Genomic DNA, 26,092 nt, shown 5'->3' with positions numbered 1-26,092 from the left:
GCAGCAGCAACAGCAACAACAGTGCCAGGGCAGACAGGTCTGCTGCCGTCGACCAAACTACCGGCCACCACAACCAACCCACGCCAATCTGGGAAAGTGTGGAATCCGTAACGCCCAAGGCATCAACGGTCGCATCAAGAACCCGGTCTACGTCGATGGAGACAGTGAGTTCGGCGAGTACCCCTGGCAGGTCGCCATCCTCAAGAAGGACCCGAAGGAATCGGTTTACGTTTGCGGTGGTACCTTGATCGATAACCAGCACATCGTGACCGCTGCCCATTGCGTCAAAACGTAGGTTTAACTTAACTTGTTCAAAACTTCCTCAAAACAAACTTCTATTCTCCCTTTCAACAGCTACAACGGTTTCGACCTTAGAGCTCGACTCGGCGAATGGGACGTCAATCACGATGTCGAATTCTACCCGTACATCGAACGGGACATCATTTCGGTCCAAGTTCACCCGGAATACTACGCCGGTACCTTGGACAATGATCTGGCCATCATGAAGATGGATCGCCCGGTCGATTTCACCACTACACCTCACATTTCGCCGGCCTGTCTCCCGGACAAATTCACAGACTTCTCCGGTCAGCGCTGCTGGACCACCGGATGGGGCAAAGACGCCTTCGGAGACTACGGAAAGTACCAGAACATCCTCAAAGAAGTTGATGTGCCAATCGTCAACCACTACCAGTGCCAAAATCAGCTTCGACAGACACGTCTCGGATACAGCTACACCCTTCATCCGGGCTTCATCTGTGCCGGCGGAGAAGAGGGCAAGGACGCCTGCAAGGGAGATGGTGGTGGTCCATTGGTATGCGAACGCAACGGTAGCTGGCAGGTTGTCGGTATTGTGTCCTGGGGAATCGGTTGCGGTAAGGCCAACGTACCCGGAGTGTACGTCAAGGTGGCCCACTACCTAGACTGGATCAACCAGGTTCGCGGAAGATACTAAGCGCCGAAAAGCAAAGTCATACTCGCAACTGTAGCAATTAAACAAGACATCAACTCATATTTATTATTTCTGTAAAAAACAAAACAAAGTGAAATCGAACCGGAAGCAAAACGAGAACAACGAAACCAGTGATATACTTTGAGACATTACCCCGATTACGATTAAGGAATAAACATCGACCCATTTAAGTAAACACTTCGGTGGCCCTGATACCGAAATCCGGAAACGAGTATCAGAACGGAATACAGCCGCCGGAGTCCAAGTGTATAATGCTATGTTGCAGCATTTCGTTTGTTAAACGTGAATCATTCAAAATAATTGTAGCTTCACTCGATAGAATTAAGGTGTACCGTTAAGCTACGAATAAATTATTTTATTTATTCTTCAGTCTACTTTTCAGGCTTTTTTTAAATATCTCAGACAGTTTTGTCATGAATTTTGTTTTTTTTTAATCATTCGAATCAAACCATAGCAGCTTTTAAATCGTATTTCAGATTTTCTAAGGTTTATTTCGATGAAATTCGCTTAGAAACAAAATTCGCTGTTGGACATAAATTTGGAATGTATAAATACACCATTTGGATTTTCGTTTAATTTTGCGAAAGAAAATTTTATAAATCCGGCTGCTTCTGCAAAGTTCGACTTCCGTTTTTGAGATACATTTACATCGGATTGCTACAAATTGCTCATAACGAAATTTGCCTCACTTTTGATGGTAGGCTATCGCTAGTATAACTGCATGACCCTTTCGGTATGTAGGTATCAATGATATTCCCTTATCCGCATTTTAAAGGGATGAATCATCCTGAGGGATGAAAATCCCGGAAAAAAAAATATCCGAATTTTAGGAAGAATGACAGCTTGCAGTTAAATTCCTTTAAAAAAAACCGATTCCGATTTTCTCAACGAATGTACCGATGCTTAGGTCTGGGAGGGGGAAGAGTTCATGCTCAGCTGAGTATCGCATGGGGGTATCACAGTGTTACTTCGAAAGCAGAATAATAAGTTAAAAGAGTCATGGCCATGGAAATTAGTGCGGAGGTCCACTGCAGAACGTCTGTTGAGATTCGTCGACATCGAAGCCAAGGTTCTTAGATACACTAGGTTCTCCGACTTTCACAGTAAGTAGGCGAGAAGTGAGCGGGGCTCTCAATGAGTTTGTTTATTTTTTGCACAGCTTTTCTGGGGTTTGTTGGTAAACAAACTTCATGAGTTCCGTATAGTTGCATAGCCTACATAGCCAAAATGGCTGAATCGGGAATTCGTTATTCGGGAACACCTCCTGAATATATACCCACCTTGATCGAAGCAATCCATGACGACCAATGACAACACACGCATCGTATCGTTAGAGCAAGTTCACTGGTGTTGGGAAAAAGTGGTAGAAATTTTGACATTTAGAAAATTTTACCATGCAAAAATGTTTTCAACATCTTGGGGCGTTGTTTTTTTACAACACTGTTTCTATTTCAGCCGTATGTGAAAGAAATATTGCTATTTTTGCATCACAGCATGCGAAAATACAACACGTGTTGTAAGAAAAATTAGAAGTCCACAGATCTTGAAAATGTTTTTGCATGGGAAAATTTTCAAATGTGCCGTAACTGTCAAAATTTCTACCACTTTTTCCCAACGCCAGTGAACTTGCTCTTAGAGAACCTTAACCAACTATGGTTCCCTGGGGTTTTAAGGGGTTGGTTTAGTATAATAGAAAGTAATTTGTAAAAAATAAAGTATTGCAGTAGCTAGCAAAGAGCACAATACGTCTCTTCTATCCATAACTGAAAATGCTCCCTCAACAACAGGCTACGGACTCAGCACTAGTGTAAAGGAGGAAAAATGGAATCAGAAGCTAATGATCGCCAAGACAGAGCCGTTGCGGGCCATTAGATTGATGAGCCGGAATCCATATAGAAGATCGTCAAGCCGAAAGAATAAGAGTCTCGAGCCGGAGCCAAATGGGTTAAAAATCTCCTAGGAGCCACTAGAAGATCGTCACAGGTTCGTCGAGTCTGGAGTTATAGGGAGATCGTCGGAAGAAAGGTCGTAGAGCCACAGGAAAGGCGAGCCAAAACTCAAATCGAACAGGTGGAAGGTCGTCGAGCGATACAGAAGGGCGGGCCTCGAGCGAAAACGAAATAAGGTTGCCAATTCAAGGCGACTCGTATGATCAGCTGGATGGAGTTAGGAAGGATCGCGTTTTGATAGACAACCGGCACTTCTCATACATCATCGTGGCCAGATACTGTCGAGGCGCCAACAACAAGTCAGACCACTATCTGGTGATGGTGAAGATGCGCCCAAAACTCTCTGTAGTGAACAACATACGAAACCGACGCCTGTCTCGACTAAATATCGCACGACTTAAGCAACGTGAGGTCTCGGCAGACTACGCGCAACCGCTCCAAGCAGCGCTTCCGGCAGAGGACGAGCTTGACGAAGCCCCTCTCGAGCACTATTGGCATTCCATTAAGACAGCCATCAACATCGTTGAGGAGGACTTCATCGGGCATGTGGAACTAACACGACGGAACGGGGATGGACGAAGAGAACGCCGCGCTGCATTGTTCCCAGGAAACACGAAATTTCTATCAGAAACTCAGCGCATTCCGCAAAGGCTTCGTACCGCAAGCCGAAATGTGCCGCGATAAGGACGGAGGCATCCTGAAGGACAATCGCGCCTACACCGGTTGATGGTCCGATTTTGGGACACAACAGCTACCGGAGGAGTGGAAGGGGGTTATATGCCCCATCTACAAGAAGGGCGACAAATTGGATTGCGAGCCAAGCGATCACTGTCCTAAATGCCGCCTACAAAGTGCTGTCCCGAATCCTACTCCGCCGCCTAACGTCCAAACGTCAGAGAATAGTTCGAAGGAAAGCATGGCGAAGTGACTGGACGTGAAATACCACTCCAGGTTCGGACATGTGGCTTGTCACGCTGGCTGACATGCGGTGGCGTGGACTAGACACCCCATGGCATGTGATCAGCAATGGGTTCGCGCGAACTGTGATTCTCTTGTAAAAGAGTTGAAGACTGTAGTATTGCCGTTCAATAGAAAGTATCATATAATAGTATGTAATTTGCATTTTTAGGAAAATGTTAAAATATAATAAACTCATTGAGGTAACCAGAGATTCTCCGAAAATTTCATATTCACCATATAATCTTACTTGTTAAAAAAGGCATGTATTTGCAATTTTGGTCATCAGCTTTGTGAGGCAAAGATAGATATTCTTTTTATTATTAATTAAATTGAAGATTAAATGAGTAAAAAGTTTTATATTATCAAAAAATGTAGTTGTCAAGTAAAAAAATTTTTCATACAAGCTAGTCCCACATATCTCGATCTTCCTGGAATGACGCACCCTCGTTGGCCGGTTCCTGAACACCTGCCGGTTCCTGATCTGCATCGACATCATCATCTTCTCGCATGTCGTATTCGAAATCTTCCTCACTCCCCACCAACGAATCGTCGTCGCCATTCAGGGTAACAATGTTATCTTCGGATATCCGATACGACGCTTCCGCTAAAATTGGGTTCATTTCTTCGATCGATGTACTTAACTGATTCATGCATTCGATAATCATTTGCAGCGGAATCTGATAGGCGTTCTCATCGTAATTGTAATAAGTTTCGTCGTACTTCAACCGACGGATTTGATACTCAGCCTCATCCAGCAGACGTTGCGACCTGGTTCGCTTGTCCGGTTCTTGCACCGGATAATCGATAGTGCACAGCAGTTTATACTCATCGCTCAAAGCGTCCAGCGGTTCATCGTCATAGTTCCCGCTGTCATTTCGGGCCCGTTCATGAGGCAAATAAAAATCAATTACCCGTGCATTTGGTTCATCATGATCACTACCTTCTAGATCTAACTCAGGAGGTTCCATCTCATCCGGATCATCGTGAAAAATCAGTGGTTCTCTATAGTCATGAGTTGCCAACGGCTCAACTTCGCCTTCTTCTCGGGCAACCACAATAGCTCCGATGTCTTCATTGAAATAAATGTTTGGTTCCACAGACTTCTCTGTTTGATCGTTAGTTGAAATGGGAACTGTGCTAGATGGACCTGCTTGTGGTTCAGTAGCTTCCGAATTGTCTGCTTCTGAATTCACCTTTTCGAGGAAATCTTTTCTAATAAATATACACAACTGACTAACGTAGCCGATATCGGCGGCGCTTTTTGGTGGAGGCCCTATACCGAAATATTTGACGACATAATCGGGATACCGATTACAGACGTGTTCGCACCATTCCTGAAACTGTGCTCTGGTCCACTCGAACTTGTGGTCTTCATGACGGAAGCCGTTCTCCAGTAGACCATCGAACATTATATTGTACTCCGAATTTGGGGTACTGAAAATGGCCACTTTTGGTCGAATGAATCCGAATACGTTTTCCGGTACACCTTCCAGAACCAATGGGAAAAGGTGTTCGATTCTAGAACATTCTTCGGTGTTAATTTTCAGTTTGAAATTGTGTGAAAGGAACTTACATTTCGATGCCCACTACGGCGTCGGTATCTCGTAGGCACTCGTGTGGTGCCGAAATGCTACCTCGCCAGATCTCGACTGAAAAAGGGTTGGCTCTTCGCTGGATAAAATCTGCCATAAGAGGTCGAACGCTATGTGCCCATTTGTTCAATAGCTCTTCGTCGATATCGATCTATAGAGAAACAGTAAATTTAAAAAAATAATAACATTATTCAATTTGATTTTGAATAGATCGAAGTTTGAAGTGCTAGAAAAAATTTAAAATTTTCTATTTGAGTACCAATTGACTAAGAATTTCGTGGCTCCAGAGACAACCTCAAAAACTACCACTATTTCTATGATTGTCTCTGGTAAGTTGCCGAGAAAAAAATCTGTGTTTTTGAGAAAAAAAATCAGACTTTCTGTGATTGTCTTTGATAGTTTTCTGTGATGCTATTTCCTTTATTTTAATCGTAAATTCATTATTAATTTTTTTTTTGCTTTTTTTGTTGGGAAAGTCAATTAACATCACCAATATCATACTTTTCAAATTCTAACTAAGAAATCTAAATTTTATATTGGCCAAAAATATTATAACTTTGAAAACCCATTCAAAATTCAAAAATTTTGTGAAATCTGTGAATATATAAAAATTCTATGTTCTGTAACACAGATTCTGTGATGAAAATTTGTTCTAAATTCTGTGAATATACAGATTCTCTGTGATTTCGGCAACCTTGGTCTCTGGAGCCACCATTGATGGTACGGAAACGAAACGACGACATAAATATTATGATTCAACACTTTGGAGGCTTTTTCATGCACCTTTAATTTTTTATATTGTAGGACCCATTACTTGTGTTCTTGGGCCTCCAAAAGGAGCACGACTCGCTAAAAATATGTTAAACTAAAGTCAGCAAGATCAAGGAACATTTACATGTCTCTTGACCAAACGCTATCGAAACTCGGAGTTTCAGTACTCTTGTTAGAAGCAGCTTTAATATCAAAGTGCAATGTGGGAGATCTGAAGTGATAATCGCCGTTTGTAGTGCTTACCCATCAATTTTGACGACCAGCTGGTTAATATGGTAGAATAAATAAAACGCATGGTTCAAGTTTTACAAACTGATTTTATTTTATTAATTAGTAATCTTATTATTAACTGTTTTCAAACCTATACTTACAATTTAGTCTTACGAAACCTCATTCATGTACAGACTGACTGCGTTGCAAGGTTTAACCTTGCATACTTCGCTTATAAAATAGGAAAATGTTCACGTGGTAAGAACCAAATATATATTTTGTTTCTTCAAAGCACTTATCCATCGTAATAGAACCAGAGTGAAACTCCTTTACTGTACTTATACGATTAAATATTATTTAGAAACGCGTGCTCTAAAACTAGTGTTATCATTGGAGACCGGAATCATCGCTAGCCAACAAGATGCGCTGTGGTCACCATCACACCCAAATAACAGTAAAATAAATAAATGTTCTTTTTCACGATCACAGACTAAACGTACTTGCGCTGGTGCATCTGCTCCCAGAACCGTTCCTCCTTCCGATGAACGAAGGTGGCCAACATAAGCTTGATGCGGCCAGTCACCTCGTAGCTGGGGCACCATTTGCACAACCACTCGTAGATGTCGGCATAACCGAATCGGGTGAACCGCATCAGCCCGGCCACGGCCGCCTCCTGTACCCTTTGGTTTCGCTCGGCCATCTGAAGGATGCCACCGAGCATCTGCATTACACCGGACACGTCCTGGAAGTTGGGTTGAGTTTTGAGGATAGCTGAAACTGTAAAAATTAGGCAACAGATCCGATCGTCCAAAGCCCGCTCTGGATCTGGTTGCTTGAGGTAATCGTTGAGCAGCGGGTACAGGTGTTTCTGAACGATGTGTAGTTTGGCCCACTCGTAGCCCTTGCGCTTGGCGACTAGTGCGAGGCAATAGTCAACATTTTTCAGACGGTTGGCTTTTATTTTTTCGACAAGGTTTATGATCAACTCTTCGTAGGATGGCGATCCCGATTGGTAACCGTAAAAGTACTTTAGTAGCTTTTGGAGTTCGCTTTTTTTATAAAGATGCGCATCTAGTCCCTTTGATCGCTCTTGGTAGTTTATATTCATCAGAATTGTTCGAATAGTGTTAACCATTGCGTCTGAGTTGTCATAGAATTGGCTACCTTTTTTCGGCAAAGCATGTGGGAAAGCTTTTAGCACTACGTATATTAAGGGAAGTCCTTTGAATTGAAAGTAATATAAACATTTGTAAATGTACATTCTTGCGGTACAACCGTATATACGACTTGAATCGGCGATTCCCACGTACAGAAAGGTCATCGATACTACCGTGTCTATATCAACCTTATCAGATTTCAGAGTGAAAACTCGCTTATCTATTTCCAGCATCGCTATCCGGTCAAGGGTAAACAAAGTTTCATTCAGTGCCTTAAGTAATGTAACCAACTTCTGAACAACTTTCGGCAATACTGGCGCTGGAGGGGAACATTGGCTGTCCAGTGTCATATCTTTTTTGGAGACAGCACTGTCAATGATGGCCGCAACGACAGGTTTCGGTTCATCCGTTATCAAAAGCAACGCTTCCGCACACTTTCGTAAGTTGTCTTCCGTCCAATCTTCACTCAAGTACAAGTCGATAGTCTTGCCTAGTTTGCGCATTAATTGAACATCCTTTTTAGGGGCCATATTTTGGACCACTTCACCACGCCTCTTTTTACTGTAATTCGAAATAGTTTTACAGATAGGAGTATTCTTGTATGCATAGGTGAGTCGATCGGAAATTTCATGCTTCAGTGGTATAACTTTTGCTGGAACCGTGTCCCGGTACATGGAACCTCTATCTTCGGGCGCCGGTGACATTGGAGAGTCGAAAGATTCCGCGTCCTGTGCTTCGCTTACACACATTGGTGGAGATAAGGGAGATTCCAGAGGGGTAGGTGATTCTGGGGAATCCGATAAAACACTGGGGCTGCATTCGAAGCTGGTTTCGACGATAGTTTTTTCTGGAAAAAAAGAAGGAACAGATGAGTGTCAGTGATCGTAATTTAAGATATCAAAATTCCAGGCTAAAAATTTCAAGTTCAGTTAATAGTTGGAGATACAAAACATTGTTGTAGTATTCCCTACCTTCAACCGGTGATATGGGCGAATCAGTTATCTTTTCTTCGCAGCCGGCCAACGTTTCAGTTTCTATCCTCAAGATGGGCAGACTACCGGGTGCAACCGGAACTTTAAATTGTTTCGTGTCAGACTTATCAAAGTTGTCACTGTGCAGGGATGACATGGATGAACACGCAATACTGGAAACCGTGCTCCACGGGATTTCCGATTTCTCACTGCTACAATTAATGGTGCTTTCCTCGAATGTATTCAACCCGTTAGGAACCGAGAAATAATCTTTGATCGTGGAAAACTTTTCGTCCCAATCATCTTGCAGCAACATATCGGTTGTGGGCGATACCCTGCCTCGTTTTGGTGAACTAGTTTCTATATTATCGCGCCGTTTGCGCTTGCTTATCGCTGGACTAGTAGGTGCCTTGAATTGATCCTTCAGAAGCTCGTTCGTTTCCTTTACTTTGATGGGGGAAATGAGTGTCCCATTGCTACCGAAGGTAGTACAACTGGAAGCGCCTGCGGTCGAGGAACTGCTGGAAATTTTGCGTACAGGTGAGGTCTCAATGATCAACATCCGGTCACCATCGTCCGACAGGGAGGACGAAGTTTCTATGTCCGCTATCACCTCCACGTAATGTTTTTCATTAGAAGCTTCCAAACTCGTTATCGTTATCGGTGAGGGAAGTGCTCTTTCCGGAGAAGTTTCTCTATTTTCAACAGATTTGCCTTCTTCCATCAAGAGTAACTCATGCTCAATGTCACCCATCATCTCGTCCTCCTCGACAGCGGCATGCAAAGCAGGGAGCTGAGTTTTGCTAAGTACTGAAGCATCTTGGGTTCCGCTGTTCGGTTCCATGAGGGCAGCGTATTCATTCGATTCTTCACTGTCAGTAGAAGTGACTGGAGAAGGTTTCGATGTTTCTAGCTCAAACGAGCCGGCGACGTTTTCTGCTGGTTTGATACTGTCGACTGCAGGCAGTGTGACACTTGTGTCTTTGGTATTAGAGGGATTTACGTTAGGCTTGGGTTCTTCAGCTACAATGGAAGTAACAGCAGTTTCCGAACCAACGTCTGAGAATTGAAATAGAACGTTGAATTTACTATTACCTTGATTTGTTACATTTTGATTTAAAGACGGCGTACTCTTGAAACAATTGAAGGACCAACGTCAAAACAGTAAATGTTTATAACAATTTAATTAACAAATTCCCGCAACCTAAATCTACAGATAATTAGCTTATTTAATTAATAAATCAGAGTTTGTCCCGACCTTGGTCCTTAGTGTAACAAATTTATAAAAGGCGAAATACAAACTATCATACCTTTCACCAGATCCTCCGCATCGGTAGAACAATCTTCGAAGGTGCTATTTGCAACTGTCGTATCCGTACTGATTTGCCTTGTGTCATAAACATCAACCGCTTCACTACTTTCCGTCATCTCCGTGGCTGAGGAAACTTCCTTGGAAGACACCGCTACATTGTCACTCAAATCTGCAAAGTAAAAAAAACACTCATTATTCATGTTCAAGGATTCTAATGCGCAAAAATAAAATCAGCGTACCTTCACCCACGTCCGGTTCTTCCTCATAGTCCTGCATGCTTTTCTCGCCTACCGGTAACTGGGTATCATTTTTGGAACAAGTGGTCGAAACACTACTCGCCACACTGCTGCTAATGACCGCCGATGCCGCGGCAAACACTTCGCTCATCATTTCGGTCCCGGAACGATGATTCCCCGGGTCTATCATGTTGTTTATATCCGCCAGGCGTTGATTGATGGCGTCGTAGCACTGGGTATCAACCAGTCGATTATTGCCTAGCAGCCGGAACAGAGTTTCCCCAAGGAGGGCCCAAATATGAGACAGCTGTGGATGGACGACGTACAACGTCTGTTCGCTTTCCGGTTGCAGGGCCGTCTGGAGGTTTTGAATTGAGCTGGCCGGGGAAATGCGTTCTTCTTTCTTGATGCAGGGCACCATTGGATTGTTTTTGGCTTTTTGGACGTACTCAATCTTGCGTCGAATGTTTCGAAGAGTAGTGTTAGTTCCACAACTGACCATTTGTGCTTTTACCGGGCTGCTAGCTTGGGGCGGTGTAGCGAGATCAGTTTGAGTGTGGACGGTCGTTTTAAGGAGTGGGATATCGTCCAAAATGGGCGACAGCAGCGAGGGCAGTTCGACCACACATTCTCGCAGAATTTCCTCGATTGATTTTGGTATTACCTCCGGATAGTTGACTCCGACATCGACCTTTTTGATGAACGCCGAAGTGCATGTCGAGCGAGTTATTGTAGAGCTACTGTACATGGTACTTTTGTCACAAAGCGTTTTCTTCAGTGATTCCGGTTTAACGCTAGGTGGCTGAACTAAATCTAATGTTGAGGTTGAGGCATTTTTCAGTACTGGCAGAACTACTGCATTGACTCCGACGGAAGCTACAGCAACGGCGGAATTAGTCATCGTCGTTTGGTCCCTAACCGATGTTTCAGGTACCCGTTTCTTCTTGAGGCGATTCTTCCGCATGCAGCTTATGACATCTTCAGGAATATCCTTCCCATTTGCTGCTAGACCCTGGGCATATGCCTTTAATTCACGGAACTTTAGCTGCTGATCCGTGGGAAGCAAAAAATTGTCATTGAGTATTGCACAGTTGCGGATCATATCCATTGCAAGGCCATCGTACTTTTCGCGGCTTTCGGCAAGCATCCTTTCCAGCTCCGCCACCGTTTCTTTCTCGCGCAGTTCCGCATTGACTCGATCGTTCTCGGCCGTCGACAATCGAGTCTCCAATTCCTTCACTTGCCTTATGTAATCCTCTTCACGATTAACCGTTCCTTGGTTCTTGCCTAGCTCTGCTTCGTACAACTGTTTTATCTGCAAAGCGGAACTACGAAGGGAGCTGATCTTCTCCTTTAAATTTTCGTTTTCCACCTGCTGACTCTTTATCTGCCGGACAAGCGTGTCCGTACTGGCTAGCGTATTGGCTATCACATTCAGATCAAGCTGGCCAACATTATCAGCATTGATCACGCTATAAATAAACTCTTCTGCGCTCATCCTTCCTGTCTGTCCCCGTCTGGCAGGGACCTCTCCTCAGTCAACTGGCCACCCACCAGATGTGCAGAAAAATCACACACAAGAAAATACTTCCCTTCCCTTGTACCGTTCCAACCCCAAAAAAAAGTCAATAGAAAAGAGAAGGGGAAGGTTATGCGTCTGCTGCTTGCGTTAATCAAACGTCGCCTTTTTCCCTTCGAAATGCTCCATTATCGAAACAAGCACACTTCCGGTATCCAGGTTCACGCGAGTCTGCAGCAAGTACCTCACTCGAAAACCAAACACTTTCGAAGGAAGCACACCACGTTACACCAGGAATTTCTAATCCGTGCTGGCCTTCCGTCTTTCACCACACCACCGATTACGGACGGACGAAGACGACGTGCAGTTCGGTAGAAAAAAAAACTCGCAGCAGCACCAAAAGCGAACCGAAATTAATCGAGCACTTTTCCTTTTCTGCTTTTCCATTAAAAATGAACGAAACAGCGAAGCACAGCTGCCAAAAGTCAGGCAGCGAAACACAAAATCAAAAGGGAGAAGCCGATTATTTGACAGATGATTGACAAAAAAGCCTTTTCGATACACGTTAAAATAAAGTTAAGTGTTTATGGCTAAAAAATAAAACCTTCCAATTCCAATAAATTTCAAATTCATTTTTTTTTTGGATTTTGAACCAATTCTAGCGTAACATTTCATAAGGGCGAAACTAGCAGTTAGCTCGAAACGAGAAAAACGCGTTTGAAATTTCGGAACATCTAATCAAATCCTATTTAAAAAATCGACCACTTTTTGTTCAACAAATTCAAAAAAAGGGGATAATATTCACTTATTGTTCGTTGGTTATCAAAATCTTTAACTTTTTTCACTAAATTTCAGAAATTTTCGAGTTTCGTCTTTTTTTGTTTTAGATTTCAGTTAAGGCTGCAAGTTTCGCCCAATTGATCGGCCGTTTTTGTTTTGGTTTTGAAGTTCCGCCCATTGTTCCTACACGCAAAAACTAATTAGACCGTTTTGTCACACACGGTCAACTCAGTTACGCCTATTGGCCCTACACGAATAGAAAAATTCACTCCATTTTGAATAGGCGTAACTTCACGTTCCAACAAAAATGCATCAACAGGAAGTTTCGCCCAATTGAATTTTATTAATTTTTTGAAAGTTTTAAGTGATTTTAAGATGAAACCGCGTTAATTAGGTAAAGTGCAAGCCGCGTACATCCGGAATAACCGTTAACTCGATTTGTTTACATTTGGCAGATTCGCCCTTTTTAAATGTAACGCTAGAATTGGTTTATTCATCCCCACAAATTCATTTTTTTTAAATAAACGATGTATGTACATTACTTAAATATTAGAGAAATTAAATTTCACATTACCATCTTTTTATTTATATAAAATTTTAATTATCTTCGCAATCCGTTGAAATCGTTTAAGTCTGAACGACTGTTTTTTGACTAAGTTGGGAATATTTGAAATGTAAGCACTGTCAAAATTTAATGCACATGTTTTTTTAAAATTTTCCATCGCCTTTGAAAATTTCACAATTTTTATGTACGAAATTTACCAAAGTTATAATCTTAACATTTGGTTTGATTTGATAGACTATTGTTTAGTTGAAAAGTTTTTTTTAGCAAGTATTACAGAGTATCAATGCAAGCGCCGAGGTGGTCTATGTCAGGGGTACGGGGTTCGATTCCCGGTATCGGCAAGAAAACTTTTGGGTTCGAATCCCATAAGTGGTCGACAGTTAATATGTGTTTCCTCCTATAACTGACTATACTTATACAATAAGAATGTACAATCAGTTGTCAGCTGACCAGATATATACACGGATTCTAATATGTGTTTTGAGCATCAATACAAGCTCATACAAGCAATACATCACTCCATAACAGTTTTAGAGGCTTTCATGGGGTCCGAGTATGGTGTACGCTGCATTGGAGACTTGTTCAACTAATTGATCTGAACAATGCATGTAAGCACATATTTACGCAGAAACTGCCGTTAATCCGTGCACCCATGGTGGATAACCAACATGTATGTTGTATGTTGGTTATACAGTATTACTGAGTTCCCTTCATCCGACTCTAAAGATTAAAGTAGGTAGCACATGCTGCGACAGTTAGACATACTACAAGTTACAAATGAATTTTGTAAATTATTTTTTCTTGTACTCCGAAGTTTCAATTAATGAATAATTGTTTTTAAATACATAAGGCAAAAAATACCCATTTTTCAGAGGTTCAAAGAGTTTGAAAACTTATTTGAAAATAGGTTTAATATTCACTGAAGAAATTTTTGGTAAAACTGTTGAATAACTGACATATTTTGAAAAAAGTTTACCTAATGATCAACTTTCCCAAGACCGTGAGCAATTTTGACTACGTCGAAAATTTTAGAAAAGTTTTCAGGAAAAAATTCTGAAAAATATAAACCAATCGAAATGAATCTTAAACATTTTAAACAAAAAATGTGTCAAAATGAATTGCATTTCTCACCAAAGTTGCTAAGAATAAATAAGAAACTTCAATATCAAATACCTAGTTAAGTCAGAAATAATTAAAGTTATTTCAACATAGCCATAAAAATCCTGTTACCCTGTGTTATTCATTCAATGTTAATAGCTGCCATAAATGCTTATGAATGAATATAAGATAGAATTCATTTATAAATATAATTTTGATAAAATCTCAACTTTAGAGATCTTGTTCGAAAAATTATCCCTCAAACTCAAACCACTTACCTGAAGTAATTTTTCCAGAGTTGGAAGCGTTTTGAGCAGAGTGAAGAACTTCATTTCTGCACAACCAAATTCAACTATCTGGAAAAATAAAAACAATAATAAATAAATTTACTTAACAAGTTTCAATTAACTAACCTTCTTAAAAGAGTCTTTCCAAAAATCCAACTCCAACAGTCTAAGAACGGTCAGATACCGTTGCTCGTACACCGGTGGTTCGAAGCGAATTTTGTTCTCTTCGTCATAGAAACAGCTGTGGTCAAAGTTGTAAATCAACTTTATTCGATCCATTGTAAACGAGTTTTAAGAATAACTTCAAACCGATACACCAATTTATTAAACGAGAATTTCGGATAAAAACGCGACCACAGAAATTCGGAATTTGTTTACCAACAAACCAAACACGGTGGGCTTATTCAAAAGCCTTTTCGTCATCAATCAGCTAACTACACTGTAAATAAATAATAATTAGCTCACTTCTTTTTTCGATTGTTTTCCTTTTAAGCGCGCTGCGGATTTGCGATTCTGTATGAACAATAATAAGGATGCTCTAAAAACACAAAGGTTCTGAGCTTCTTTCATTAGAAAGAAATATGAAGGATAATCGGTCAAATCTTCCATCGAAACCTGAAATCTGTGCATCTGTTCATATAGATTAATTCTTAACAATTCCAAACATCAGCTCTCTACAATGAAACTGCCAAAAGTTGTAAGCATTTCAAAAAGAAATTGTTTTTTGGGGGCATTTTTCATTCATAGCCGACCACATGAGATTTACTGAAACAAAATGACACAGTTTAAATGTTCAGAAACAAGAATAAATTACCTACAAAACAATAACTATTGGTTTACATTTGTGACAATAGGAACGAAAACAAACTACGATTTAACACGTTCGTCGCCAAGCGTCACCCACTCAAAAAATGTCCAACTTTGAAAGGCCGAAACATCAACAGGTAATATCGTTTTGGCTCCAAATTTCGGCTAGAGAACGGAAAAGAATATGGTCACAATCTGAGATAATTTTGAACAAAAAATATATCTCCAAATCGGTGTTTTGACTTTTCAAATTTAGACGTATTTTGCGTCACCCACTCTTGGCGACGAACGTGTTAAAAAGAAACAACATTAAACTTGTATTTTGTGAAGGGCATGCGGAAGAATAATAAGTATCGTTATAAATTGAGCGTGTTATACCGTATTCATTTGCTCCATTCGCTCAGTTTTGCATTAAACCCGACAAAAACGAACATGAATTGAGTTTTGCCCTAACTTTTGATGTGCGTGAAATCGATAGTTTCAACTGAATTTGATTTTAAACATCTGTAGTGTCTGCGGTATTAAAAAAAAACTTATAAAATCAATACCTCTGGCAACTCTGAAGCCACGAGCGAACAAAATCAAACGCCCCAAACGCCTTTTCAGTTTAGTTGCATGCTGATCGTCGAAGGAAAAAGTGATTGGGTGCGCGCTTGTTGCGAGAGATTTCTTTTACACTGTTCAGATTTGCTCCAGAGCCAAAGTCAGTGAGTTAGTACTTCCTATTTAGTGCGAGTCATCGTCGTCGTCGTCGTCATCAACATCACCGTCAGTACCGTCACACCTTAGAGGACCTATTTCCGGTTTGCTAGTTTCATACTCCGATACCTTCATCGAAATGTCTGAGGGAAAAACCTATTCGCTGGCCGAAATCAAAGCCCACAACACGAACAAATCAACCTGGATCGTGATCCACAATGATATTTACGATGTGACAGAGTTCCTCAATGAGGTAGGATTTGATATTTTATTTTCCCATTATAATTTGTTTTAATATTAGTAAGTCTACGTGGACGACGGCTAGTAGTTGTTGGTGGAGTGCAATCATGGGATGATTTGATGATACGTTCTTCAAGCAGTATTAGCTGCGTCATATTTTGCTTGACCGATAAGTAATTATCAGACAAGGCAATCGAATACATATGGGTGCCCCTCTAAACTGGTATTGAAACCAGCTGAAACGGGTCTTAATGAAACCCTAAAGATGGCATTATATAACAGCGTTCGGTCCGCGGTGAAAGTACTTATCTATGTCCGCTAAATGAATTCCAAAAACAACATACACCGGAGCATTGGAACTCCTAAACCAGTGTATTTAGTTGCTATCAGAGCAGATCGCACCAATACTGTCACGTCGCATAACACGGCGCTTCCCCGAAATGATCATTTCGGTACAAACTAGGTTCAAGGTCATGGCTATCAAATCATCATTATATTTAACAAACCCGGGTCTTCAATGAAACAGTTATCATACCTATCATTTATTCACAATTTGCATGTATTGTTAAGAATTCGAAAGTCGATTGTTATCGCCAATGCCGCTCAGGCCAGGCAACAAGTTGATTTCTGCATAGTTTGCATGCCTATACCTAATTCAACACATTAATGTTTAAAAGTAGTAGCTATGGTAGCTATGCAGATGCGTCAGGTGAGAGTATGCGTAAAAACTGCAAAAAGTTAGGCTTTCGTGGGTATCGTCGGCCTCACACGCTACGACCTGTTAATCAGCTAGCCGGAGCTTTATTTATTTTGTCTTCTTTGGGGGCCGCATTATAGCGGCTATACGCTATATATATGCTTGGTCTCACTCGTATAACATATGAATTCAATAATAAACACGTTAGCATAAATGGCAGGTAGTATGCTTGTTTCTCCGTGGGCGTGATTGAGTGCTCATTTATATCACTTTGATATAAATGGGTATACCTTGACGTATAGCAACATTAAATATAGAATAGTGAGAGTATCACAGTTCAGTGTTGCTATAGGCATCAACGGATCACTTCCGACCATAAGTGAAACGGAACCCCTAGATGTCGGTCCCACGGCTTTTAACTAAAGCTCAATCACATGGTCAATCTGGTCCGATCAGAAATGATTGTTTGACCTTTTATTGTCATTTTAATGTTCTTTTCTATTTTTCTTAATGTTCTTTTCTATTTTTCAGATCATTCGGAGGTGGAGTTTTTTTTTTTTTTAGTTGGAAAGTTAGAAAGGAGTAGGTTAACATATTCAAATACCATATTCCTCCCCAATGCTCCAGTGGATGTGTATTTGCGGTTTATGAATTACGATGGCTTATTCTTAAATCTAGCTTTTTTCAATCACTGGGGGCTAATTGGATGGAAATGATATTTTGTGGTTTAAGGTTTGTGAAACGGATCTATCACCTGAGTTGTTTTGATAGTATTATAGTTTAAAGCAAACAGTCTTGGCAATTTTTAAATCTCATTCAAAAGTAGGCATTCAACTATGTGAGGCAGGTAGTGTAGGGCAATGCTCAAACGGTAAGATAGGCTCCTCAATCCATATTTTGGTGAATTCGCATGATTGTGATGATGTTGTGATAGGAATAAGGTAGCTTACTTCAACTATTAATTTGAGCTAGAATTTTTATTAGTTTGAAATAGGCTTGCTTCAAAAAGCAAACAGGCTCTCACATCCATATTTTGGTAAAATAGTATGGTTCTATGATATGACAGGAACAATGTAGCTTACTTTTACTATTAATTTGATCTCGGTTTATTATGAGTTTGAGCTAGGCTTCTTAGATATTGATAGATGATATGAACTAAAACTCTTTTTTTTCCTCTTTTCTTTTTTTTCTGTTTTCTTTTCATGTATCGTGGCATGTACTACCGAGAAATCATTTGGTCCAATGATGACGTTGAGCGAACCTTCAAGCCATCCCCTAACATCATGGGACCCAGACGTTAGTTTTCGCATGACATGGTTGCCAGCCCAAGGATCTAACCATAAATCAACTGCTGAAGATGGTGTCCTGTAACTTGGTGAGATCCTTCCTTTTTATTTTTAATATTTTCAATGCGCTTATAAACCGTAGTATGTAGATGCTTGGGGAGTATGTAGAGGCCAGTCTCGAACCCACCCTTGTCCTTCCTCCAACTGGTATCGGGAGGGGTTGGTTTATTATCTTGAACTGCATTTTATCCATATTCCATGGATATAATGAAGTGCTTGATGGTTTAACCAACGTCTCAAGATCGCTTACTATTCTACGCTGCCTTCTCTAAACTTTAAATTTTCTTCTCCAAACTATTCTAATTTTCATTTCCAGCGTCAGCTCCCCGAGCTATTTAAACGCCATAAAAAAAAAAAAAAAAAAATAATAAACACGTTAGCATAAATGGCAGGTAGTATGCTTGTTTCTCGTATTATACAACCTCAAGAAATCGTACATAATTGAACAGCTACTTTGGATCCAAAAATATTTCTAAAAGGTGGAAAAGCGAGCAATTGGAAGCGCACTTGCCTTGACGAGGAATCGTTTCTCAGCTCAATTGTATCATGAAAAGTTGTAGAAACTGTAGCATTTTTCATTGATAGTTGTAATTGAGGTAGCCATTCTAAATTTGTGAGACTTTTATGACGTACCAACAGTATCATCTACTGGCTGTTCAAACAAATAAGTATATTTATTCGTTTAAATCTCCCATTTGTTGAAAAACAATTTGTCGACACGCAAGCCTTTGACACAAGGTAATGGTCGAGAAATTAGACGAAAACAACCACGAACCAATTTAGAAATTATACAGATGGAAGAATTGAATTTTATGCATGTCACGCCGGACAGGTATAGAATAAACCCCTATCGATTTTCATTATCGTAACTGATAAGCAGCACCCCAAATATGGTGGGGATACAAAAAATGCTCCCGTGTTTCCACACGATACATTATCGAAAATTGTGTCACACAGAATTCCAAATTTGGATTGCTGAAAGCTTATCTCAAGTCATGCGGTGACTTGAGAAAAAATCAAATTGAATCAACCACTTACTGGGTACTCATTATAACTCCATTTTCTATCTTTTTTAGCATCCCGGTGGCGAGGAGGTGTTGTTGGAACAGGCCGGCAAGGAAGCGACCGAAGCCTTCGAGGATGTCGGCCACAGCACCGACGCCCGGGAGATGATGAAAAAGTTCAAAATCGGGGAACTGATCGAGTCGGAACGGAAACAGGTCCCGGTCAAGAAGGAGCCGGACTGGAGCACTGAGCAGAAAGACGAAAAGTAAGTTTTTTTTAATCAAAAAAAAATTAAAGATGCTACTAATCGAAAACATTTTAAAATCAAACTAGAAAAATAACAATTAAAATACGGATCTAAGGACTTTCGAATTTAATTTTTACCGACATTACACTTTTTTTTAAATTCTATAATCGATTTTTCGTTTGATTCTTCGTTTTTTTTTTAGATTTTAAATACAGTCCCCTCGATATTGCAATCCTTACGAGCTTCCCTGTATCCGTGACAGTCTGTCAAAATGTGTTTCACAGTAGTTTGTACGCCGCAGATATCACTCCATGATTCAGTAAATTTGCATTACAATTTCACAATTTTATCTAAAGTACAGTGACCCAAATCAACGGACTATTGAAAATCTTAATAGTTCCTAACGTTGTAGGCTAAAGATCATTTGCATTACCTTAACTGCCGTTCCAAGCAAAACTGTCCCATGTGACTTTTGGGGCATTTTCACTTTTTTGCTGAAAACACTCTCTTTTAGTGTTAACTTTTGAATAAAAACACAAACAAAAAATACTTTGAACTTTTTTTTTGGGGGCGTTTAAAGAGCTGTCGGAAGCTGACGCTTAAAACGAAATGTGCGTGGAAGGATCGGGGAAATAAAAGTTTAGAGTAGGCAGCTTAGGATAGTAAGTGATCTTGAGACGTTGGGTATACCGTCGTATACTTCCTTAAATCCACTTCGGATGAATATGAACTTAATGCAGAACAAGATAGTGAACTAACCCCTCATGACACCAGTTGGAGGAAATACGTTGGCGGGTTGAGACAGGTCGCTTACATACTCCCAACGAAACTAACTACTGTGCATTATTTATGAATAGTCTGTTCAATGAAGTCTGGTCGAAACAATTAGAAATGGATTGACAGTTTATCACCTGTCTCTTTACAATTGACTTTGACCGGTTTCTACCAGGTCGAAAACGAATTCTGCAGCTGAGCTAGATTGGTTACGACTAGTTTCTACTTGTTCCATTGAACAACGATTTGACTAGTTTCGACCAAAACATTGGCTCGTTGAACATCTGCCAGTTGACAGAAACCAGTTGAAACCGATTTTTACCAACCATAAGGCGATGGAAGCGCTGCCGAATTTGGGTGATGGGTTTGCATTAGTGCTAGTGAGATGTAACCAACATTTCATCCAATTTTTGACAGATCTTACGGGGTTTTCTCAAGGAGAGAAAGAATAACTTTTCGATTCCACCGCCCATTGAACGAAGCTAAAAATTAAATGAAAAAAGGAACATTCTCACCCAAAATCCAATTGCATCTCCTTGTTGGTTATCTTGCTGGGTTTGGTTGCTTGGATTGTTGGTTTTGTTTAGACTGTCCCTTTTAGATTGCCTTGCTGGGTTTGGTTGTTTGGGTTGTTGGTTTGGTCTGGGAAGATCCTTTCTTGTTGACCCATCGTTTTTCCATCTCTCCTGAATTGTATCCTTCGTCCTTCGGGTTCTTCAATTTTCCTCCTGTCATCCTACGACTTTGACTCCGCATGCGGTTGAGAAAATAAAGAGAGTAAAAACGCAAGAGAAAAAAAAAGAAACAGAAAGAGAAAGATCGCAAAAAAAAGTATTAGTTTTGATCAAGTAATTTACAACTGCAAGATTTGTGAAGTACCCTTAAGTTTGGATTGGCTTTCAATATGACTCACAGTTATGGTTTATCAATTGATGTTGTTTTTAACTGTGTTTATTATATTTCAATTAATTCCCTAGTCCTCTGAAACACTCTTCCTCATCGCTGAACCCTAAAAAATCAGAGGGCAACAGATCATCTCCTGTGATGTCTCTGTTCGTAGCTGAGCCTGAGTCCTCATATGCTGACTCCATCATGCTGTTGTAGAGCTCTTTTGACATGTTTTTGTATCTCCCTCGGTCCGATGCTGCGTCCTGCCACACATGAATCGAAATTTGGCTCCTGTCTAAAACATGTGCGCCAAGTGTAAGCTGGCCTTCCCCGCTTTCTCGGAAGATTTATTTTATGCTCCAGTGCTGTTTTGAGAGTTCCCGAGTTATCGCTTCTTACAATATGGCCATAGTAATTGATTCTAGACACTCTTATCTTATTATTAATCGTTTTTCCCCCTAACCAATTCGGAACTAGATGGGGGCTTTCCGTTTCAGGGTCCCTTTCCTTCAATACTGATGTTATGAAATCGTTTGGTACATCTTTGTACCTGAAAATAATCACATTTTCGTAGATGACGGAAAGAATTAAAGAAACATGAGCTATCAAAGAACGAAAGAACATAAGCCGTAAATATCATGAATTTTTCGAAAAAGATACAACGGCTTACCGGCAGGACTTGAACCTGCAATCTCCGCTTCAGTACAACAGCGCGTTAGCCAATTTCACCACGGTGAACGTGATGAAACCGGTGAACCCGAGCAATCGAGTGTGTGATTATTTTCAGGTACAAAGATGTACCAAACGATTTCATAACATCAGTATTGATTTCAACAGAGCAACACCTCCCTGTGTAACTGGTCTGCTCGGAACCTTGAGCAGCACTGATTGCTTCTACATCTGACCGTAAGTTGCGGCAAACCCGAAGCAATCGACCATGTGCTCGCTCGGCTAAAATCCCGAGTCGATGGGTGGGGTTAGAGAAACAAGTGAGATCAATAGCGGGAAAGATCACATGCGGGATATACATTGTGTTTTCGATAGAAGTTGATCGGCAGAGCTCGATTGCTCGGGTTCGCCGGTTTCATCACGTTCACCGTGGTGAAATTGGCTAACGCGCCGTTGTACTGAAGCGGAGATTGCAGGTTCAAGTCCTGCCGGTGAGCCGTTGTATCTTTTTCGAAAAATTCATGATATTTACGGCTTATGTTCTTTCGTTCTTTGATAGCTCATGTTTCTTTAATTCTTTCCGTCATCTACGAAAATGTCCCTTGTTTTCCTCATCGGTTGTCTGTATCTCCCTGCTTTCATCCGTGCTTATCTCCCTCTCTTCCTCGCTGCTCAGTTCTCTTAAGATCAGTAGCAGTCATTCTCCATACGTCGGAACGCATTTCTGTTCTGCTTGAGAATTCGCGATTTCGAAGCTAATTTTTTACAGGTCGTGTGTGTGCAAGAAATTGTAAACAAACGGGTGGAAATACTAGCTTCTAATAAATCATTATTTTCTTTGATTTTGTTAGGATACACATTTGAAGTAGAAGGTTCAGAGATTATTGTGAGCTATAGGAGAAAATGTGTATGTGTCGTGAAGCATCGCAAATCGAAAACAAAAAATGGTACATTTTTTACTACTCCAATAACTATTCTGATTATTTCACATATTTTTGAATGAAAACTCGAGCCAAATGCACATTTTTAATTGCAGTTTGTTAAAAGAGTAGTCAATTATTGTTCCTTTAAAATTTGGGAAAGACCCAACAATTGGTAAGCTAGAATTTTTTAATCGAAAAAACATAAATTTTCGCTATTTTCTATTAGTTTTCCTGTTGATAAGAATTGAAATTCGTCTAACACATTTGTTAATAATGTTTTCCAAAAATAATTTTCAAATTTCCCCGGCCGTTTCTTAACTCGGAGAATTTTAAAATCCATTCCCTGTCTTGAAAACGGCTACACAAGTTTTTTGGCATTGAAAAACAATAAATTCAATTGACATCACTGCTGGTGCTTCGCGAGGTATTGCAGTGCAGTGATGTCAAATGAATTAATTGTATTTCAATTCCAAAAGACATGGCCCCATTAAACACTTAATATTAACCCTTCATTTCATGATTTTTTATTTTTCCTTAAAAATCATTTTTAACGGTTGGAAATGATGAGTACATCAAGAAAAAAATTAAAATAAAATACGATTTTTCACTTTTTTCAGACATTAATTGTTGCAAACTTGATACTTTGTTATTTGTTTAATAAGATACGAAGTTGCGGTCTTCGACAAAGTTTTCAGGGGAAAATTTCCTTTAGAGAATTTATAAATTGGCACAAAAAACCATAAGCAGACTCGGTTCCACAGAGGAAACCAAAACGATGTTAATTTTTCAGTACAAAATATTCAATTTTCCCATAAAAACCTAAAAGTCAAATTTACTCATGTAAACGTACCTTAAAAATTCTACAAAAAATCATGGATGATATTTGAACCAAAACGAAGCTTTTAAGACCCCAGGGTTTAAGAAAGAAAATAACCCCAATTCGACTCACTCTACTGACCCATGCACACTTGTTTGACCGAAGCTCCCCACCGATATGCCAGTTCTGCGGGGTACAAACCACCGTGCAACACATTTTAACCGACTGCCACGGATACAATGAAGCTCGTAAGGAATACAATATCGAGGAGACTGTTTTTGAAATCTAAAAAAACGAACCAAACTTGCCAACTAATGCGTTGTGGTAGATGCAACTCTATCTGTATCTGTAACTATGAAGTGGTATAGTAGTTGGCCCTTGCGGAACAAAAATTTGATATGTGATGATAATGCTTCTAAAAAAATTCTACCCGCTCATTTTCACCATCTTTCAGTTCATCCAACCTTCTATGCATCTATAAAATTTCATAATCTTTAGATGTCCCTACTAAAAAGGACATCACTTTTCACCGATAAGGCCGATAAATTAAAGTTACAAACATCAGTGACAACATTCGATAGATTTAAACAAAATCTATAAAACAAGTGTTTTGTCATTTTTCTATGACTGAAGGAGTAAGGGCCTCGAGATGAAGGGAGGGCGGCCCATCTTCAAACTTTGGTAATTTATTTAATTTCGCATAGGAGGTTTTTTGGTCAAATTTGACGAATTCCCTACAAGACATATTTTTTCACCGTGCAAACTCGACACGAAATGACCCGTGTAGAATAACTTGACAAATGACAAGCAGAAAATAGCATAATTCCTGTATTCATCATAATTTTTTTTTCCACTTTTGCAGCTCCTTGAAATCCTGGGTTGTGCCGCTGATCCTGGGACTGCTAGCTACCATCATTTATCGGTTCTACTTTACTCAGTAATTAGTTTAGCCTTAGTTTCGATAAAACTGTGCCGAACTTTCATTCCGCGTCAAAGGGCTAGAAGAGTAATCATACACAGAAAGCACACATACAAGCTCTTACATTTTGGATCCAGAATTCGAAAAGCTTCAACTCTAGTTTATGTACGACAAAGTTTTTTTTTTTTCAAGCGTAAGGGAAAAGGACGAGGAAATCTGGAACTACAGATTGGATGTAGCACCCAGCTATGAGATTTTCTTATTTAAAAACTGCACCTCCATCGAAAACAGGTCAGAGGCATTTCATTTAGCATTCAAGAATTTAGTCTGTCTATCAGTGAAAGTGATTTGGTGAATAATTGTTCTAATTCTAGTTTTTTTGTGGTATGGATAAAGGTTCTTAAAAAAACAATCTACTAAACAAAACACTGGACGATAGTTTACAAATTTTTATTGTTAAATCATACCCTTGTTTAACCAAATTATTCGGGAATAAAACTAAACTTAGATTTATAAAAATGGACTGTTAATCAATCGATGAATATATCACAATTCTTATTTCTATAAGGCGGGGTAAGAAGAGACCAGTTCCAATATATTTTATCTATAGATATTTTGAAAACACGAAATTTCGTAGAAAAAAAATTCTCGAGCTTAAAATATTTTTTACCTCATGGAAAGTGTACAGTGATTAGTAAAAAATATGTCCTCAAATAAATTAGCTTTCGAAAGCTTAGAGCTTTGCTAATTTTGGTTTTGTCATCACGATTCTTGTGCTTCGGAATTATCGACTTTTTTCGATATTTCGTACATAAGTACACTTTCTCTACAAATCTCAGGAAAAATAGACCTGAAAATCTGCTAAAAACAAGCGAAAAGAATTGAATTCATAGCAGCTGCATCGTTCCCAGGAGACACGAAAGTTCTATCAGAAGATCAACGCATCCCGTAAAAGATTCGTACCGCAAGCCAATGTGCCAGGATACGGACGGAGGCATCCTGACGGACAATTGTGAGGTGATCAAAAGGTGGAAGTAGCACTTCGATGAACAACTGAACGACACACATGCAGGAGACCAAGACGTTGGGGGAAGGTACATAGCCGTCGTAGCAAACGACGTAGAAGAGCCTGGACATAGGACACAGATAAGCTACCGAAGGAATAGAAAGAATCAATTCTCCATTTTTTCAATTTCAATTCTCAATTCTTTTTTTACCAAATTTCAATGGTACTGTTTTCCGCTGCGTGTTGACGATAATTACGTCGAAGACGAAGTATATGCTGGTTTGCGGGTCCGAGACTGACCGAGCCCGCTTGTCCAGTGATAACAAGGTCACGATCGCCGGCGACGAGCTGGATTCTGTCGAGGACTTTGTCTATCTCGGCTCACTGGCTACTCGGCTCACTGAAATCCGGCAGCAAGTTATCAGCGGAAGTCGTACCTACTATGGTCTTCGAAAACAACTGCAGTCGAGAAGACTTATCCCTCGCACGCAGTGTACCTGTACACGACGCTCGTTAGACTGGTTATTCTCTACCGACACGAGACTTGGATATTGCTCGAGGAGGACCTGCGCATACTCGGAGTGTTCTTGCGACGAGTGTTAAGAACCATGTTTGACGGCGTACAGGAGAACGGAGTGTAGAGGCGAAGGATGAACCACGGGCTCGCGCGCCTCT

General features: G+C 40.2%; 4 protein-coding genes across 4 annotated transcripts in view; 2 read left to right on the top strand and 2 right to left on the bottom strand.

Moving 5' to 3' along the window:
• The window catches only part of LOC129752286 (phenoloxidase-activating factor 2-like), a 4,922-nt gene extending 3,575 nt beyond the window's left edge, over positions 1 to 1,347 (top strand). Inside the window, exons 2-3 of the mRNA XM_055748073.1 lie at positions 5 to 291; positions 355 to 1,347. Coding sequence (XP_055604048.1) covers positions 5 to 291; positions 355 to 955 — 888 coding nt within the window. The 3' untranslated portion in view covers positions 956 to 1,347. The remainder of the gene's footprint in view (positions 1 to 4; positions 292 to 354) is intronic.
• Positions 1,348 to 4,236: 2,889 nt separating this feature from the next.
• LOC129755571 (small RNA 2'-O-methyltransferase) lies at positions 4,237 to 14,747 on the bottom strand. The gene is made up of 4 exons (XM_055752126.1): positions 14,507 to 14,747; positions 14,372 to 14,449; positions 5,456 to 5,625; positions 4,237 to 5,400 (listed from the first exon to the last, which is right to left on the bottom strand). Exons 1-4 carry the CDS (start codon positions 14,657 to 14,659, stop codon positions 4,287 to 4,289), a joined length of 1,515 nt encoding a protein of 504 aa, XP_055608101.1. The 5' UTR covers positions 14,660 to 14,747; the 3' UTR covers positions 4,237 to 4,286.
• On the bottom strand, positions 6,590 to 12,395 carry LOC129755570 (uncharacterized). The gene is made up of 4 exons (XM_055752125.1): positions 10,135 to 12,395; positions 9,894 to 10,064; positions 8,584 to 9,642; positions 6,590 to 8,459 (listed from the first exon to the last, which is right to left on the bottom strand). The coding sequence occupies exons 1-4, from the start codon at positions 11,627 to 11,629 to the stop codon at positions 6,946 to 6,948; spliced, it is 4,239 nt and encodes a 1,412-aa protein (XP_055608100.1). The 5' UTR covers positions 11,630 to 12,395; the 3' UTR covers positions 6,590 to 6,945.
• A 1,041-nt stretch (positions 14,748 to 15,788) lies between the features above and the next one.
• On the top strand, positions 15,789 to 24,930 carry LOC129757167 (cytochrome b5). The gene is made up of 3 exons (XM_055754296.1): positions 15,789 to 16,139; positions 19,246 to 19,439; positions 24,355 to 24,930. Exons 1-3 carry the CDS (start codon positions 16,026 to 16,028, stop codon positions 24,431 to 24,433), a joined length of 387 nt encoding a protein of 128 aa, XP_055610271.1. The 5' UTR covers positions 15,789 to 16,025; the 3' UTR covers positions 24,434 to 24,930.
• Positions 24,931 to 26,092: the final 1,162 nt, after the last annotated feature.

The sequence above is a fragment of the Uranotaenia lowii genome, chromosome 3 (assembly GCF_029784155.1).
Source record: "Uranotaenia lowii strain MFRU-FL chromosome 3, ASM2978415v1, whole genome shotgun sequence".
Lineage (NCBI taxonomy): Eukaryota > Metazoa > Arthropoda > Insecta > Diptera > Culicidae > Uranotaenia > Uranotaenia lowii.
This window is presented reverse-complemented; position numbering and strand designations above follow the sequence as displayed.

Coding starts and splice junctions, on each gene's coding strand:
- LOC129755570 (XM_055752125.1), bottom strand. CDS start 11,629: ATGAGCGCAGAAGAGTTTATTTATAGCGTGATCAATGCTGATAATGTT. Junction 10,065..10,134: donor AGAACCGGACGTGGGTGAAG/GTACGCTGATTT, acceptor TTTACTTTGCAG/ATTTGAGTGACAATGTAGCG. Junction 9,643..9,893: donor TGCGGAGGATCTGGTGAAAG/GTATGATAGTTT, acceptor TTCAATTCTCAG/ACGTTGGTTCGGAAACTGCT.
- LOC129757167 (XM_055754296.1), top strand. CDS start 16,026: ATGTCTGAGGGAAAAACCTATTCGCTGGCCGAAATCAAAGCCCACAAC. Junction 16,140..19,245: donor TGACAGAGTTCCTCAATGAG/GTAGGATTTGAT, acceptor TATCTTTTTTAG/CATCCCGGTGGCGAGGAGGT. Junction 19,440..24,354: donor ACTGAGCAGAAAGACGAAAA/GTAAGTTTTTTT, acceptor CCACTTTTGCAG/CTCCTTGAAATCCTGGGTTG.
- LOC129755571 (XM_055752126.1), bottom strand. CDS start 14,659: ATGGATCGAATAAAGTTGATTTACAACTTTGACCACAGCTGTTTCTAT. Junction 14,450..14,506: donor GGAAAGACTCTTTTAAGAAG/GTTAGTTAATTG, acceptor TTATTTTTCCAG/ATAGTTGAATTTGGTTGTGC. Junction 5,401..5,455: donor GCCGTAGTGGGCATCGAAAT/GTAAGTTCCTTT, acceptor AGAATGTTCTAG/AATCGAACACCTTTTCCCAT.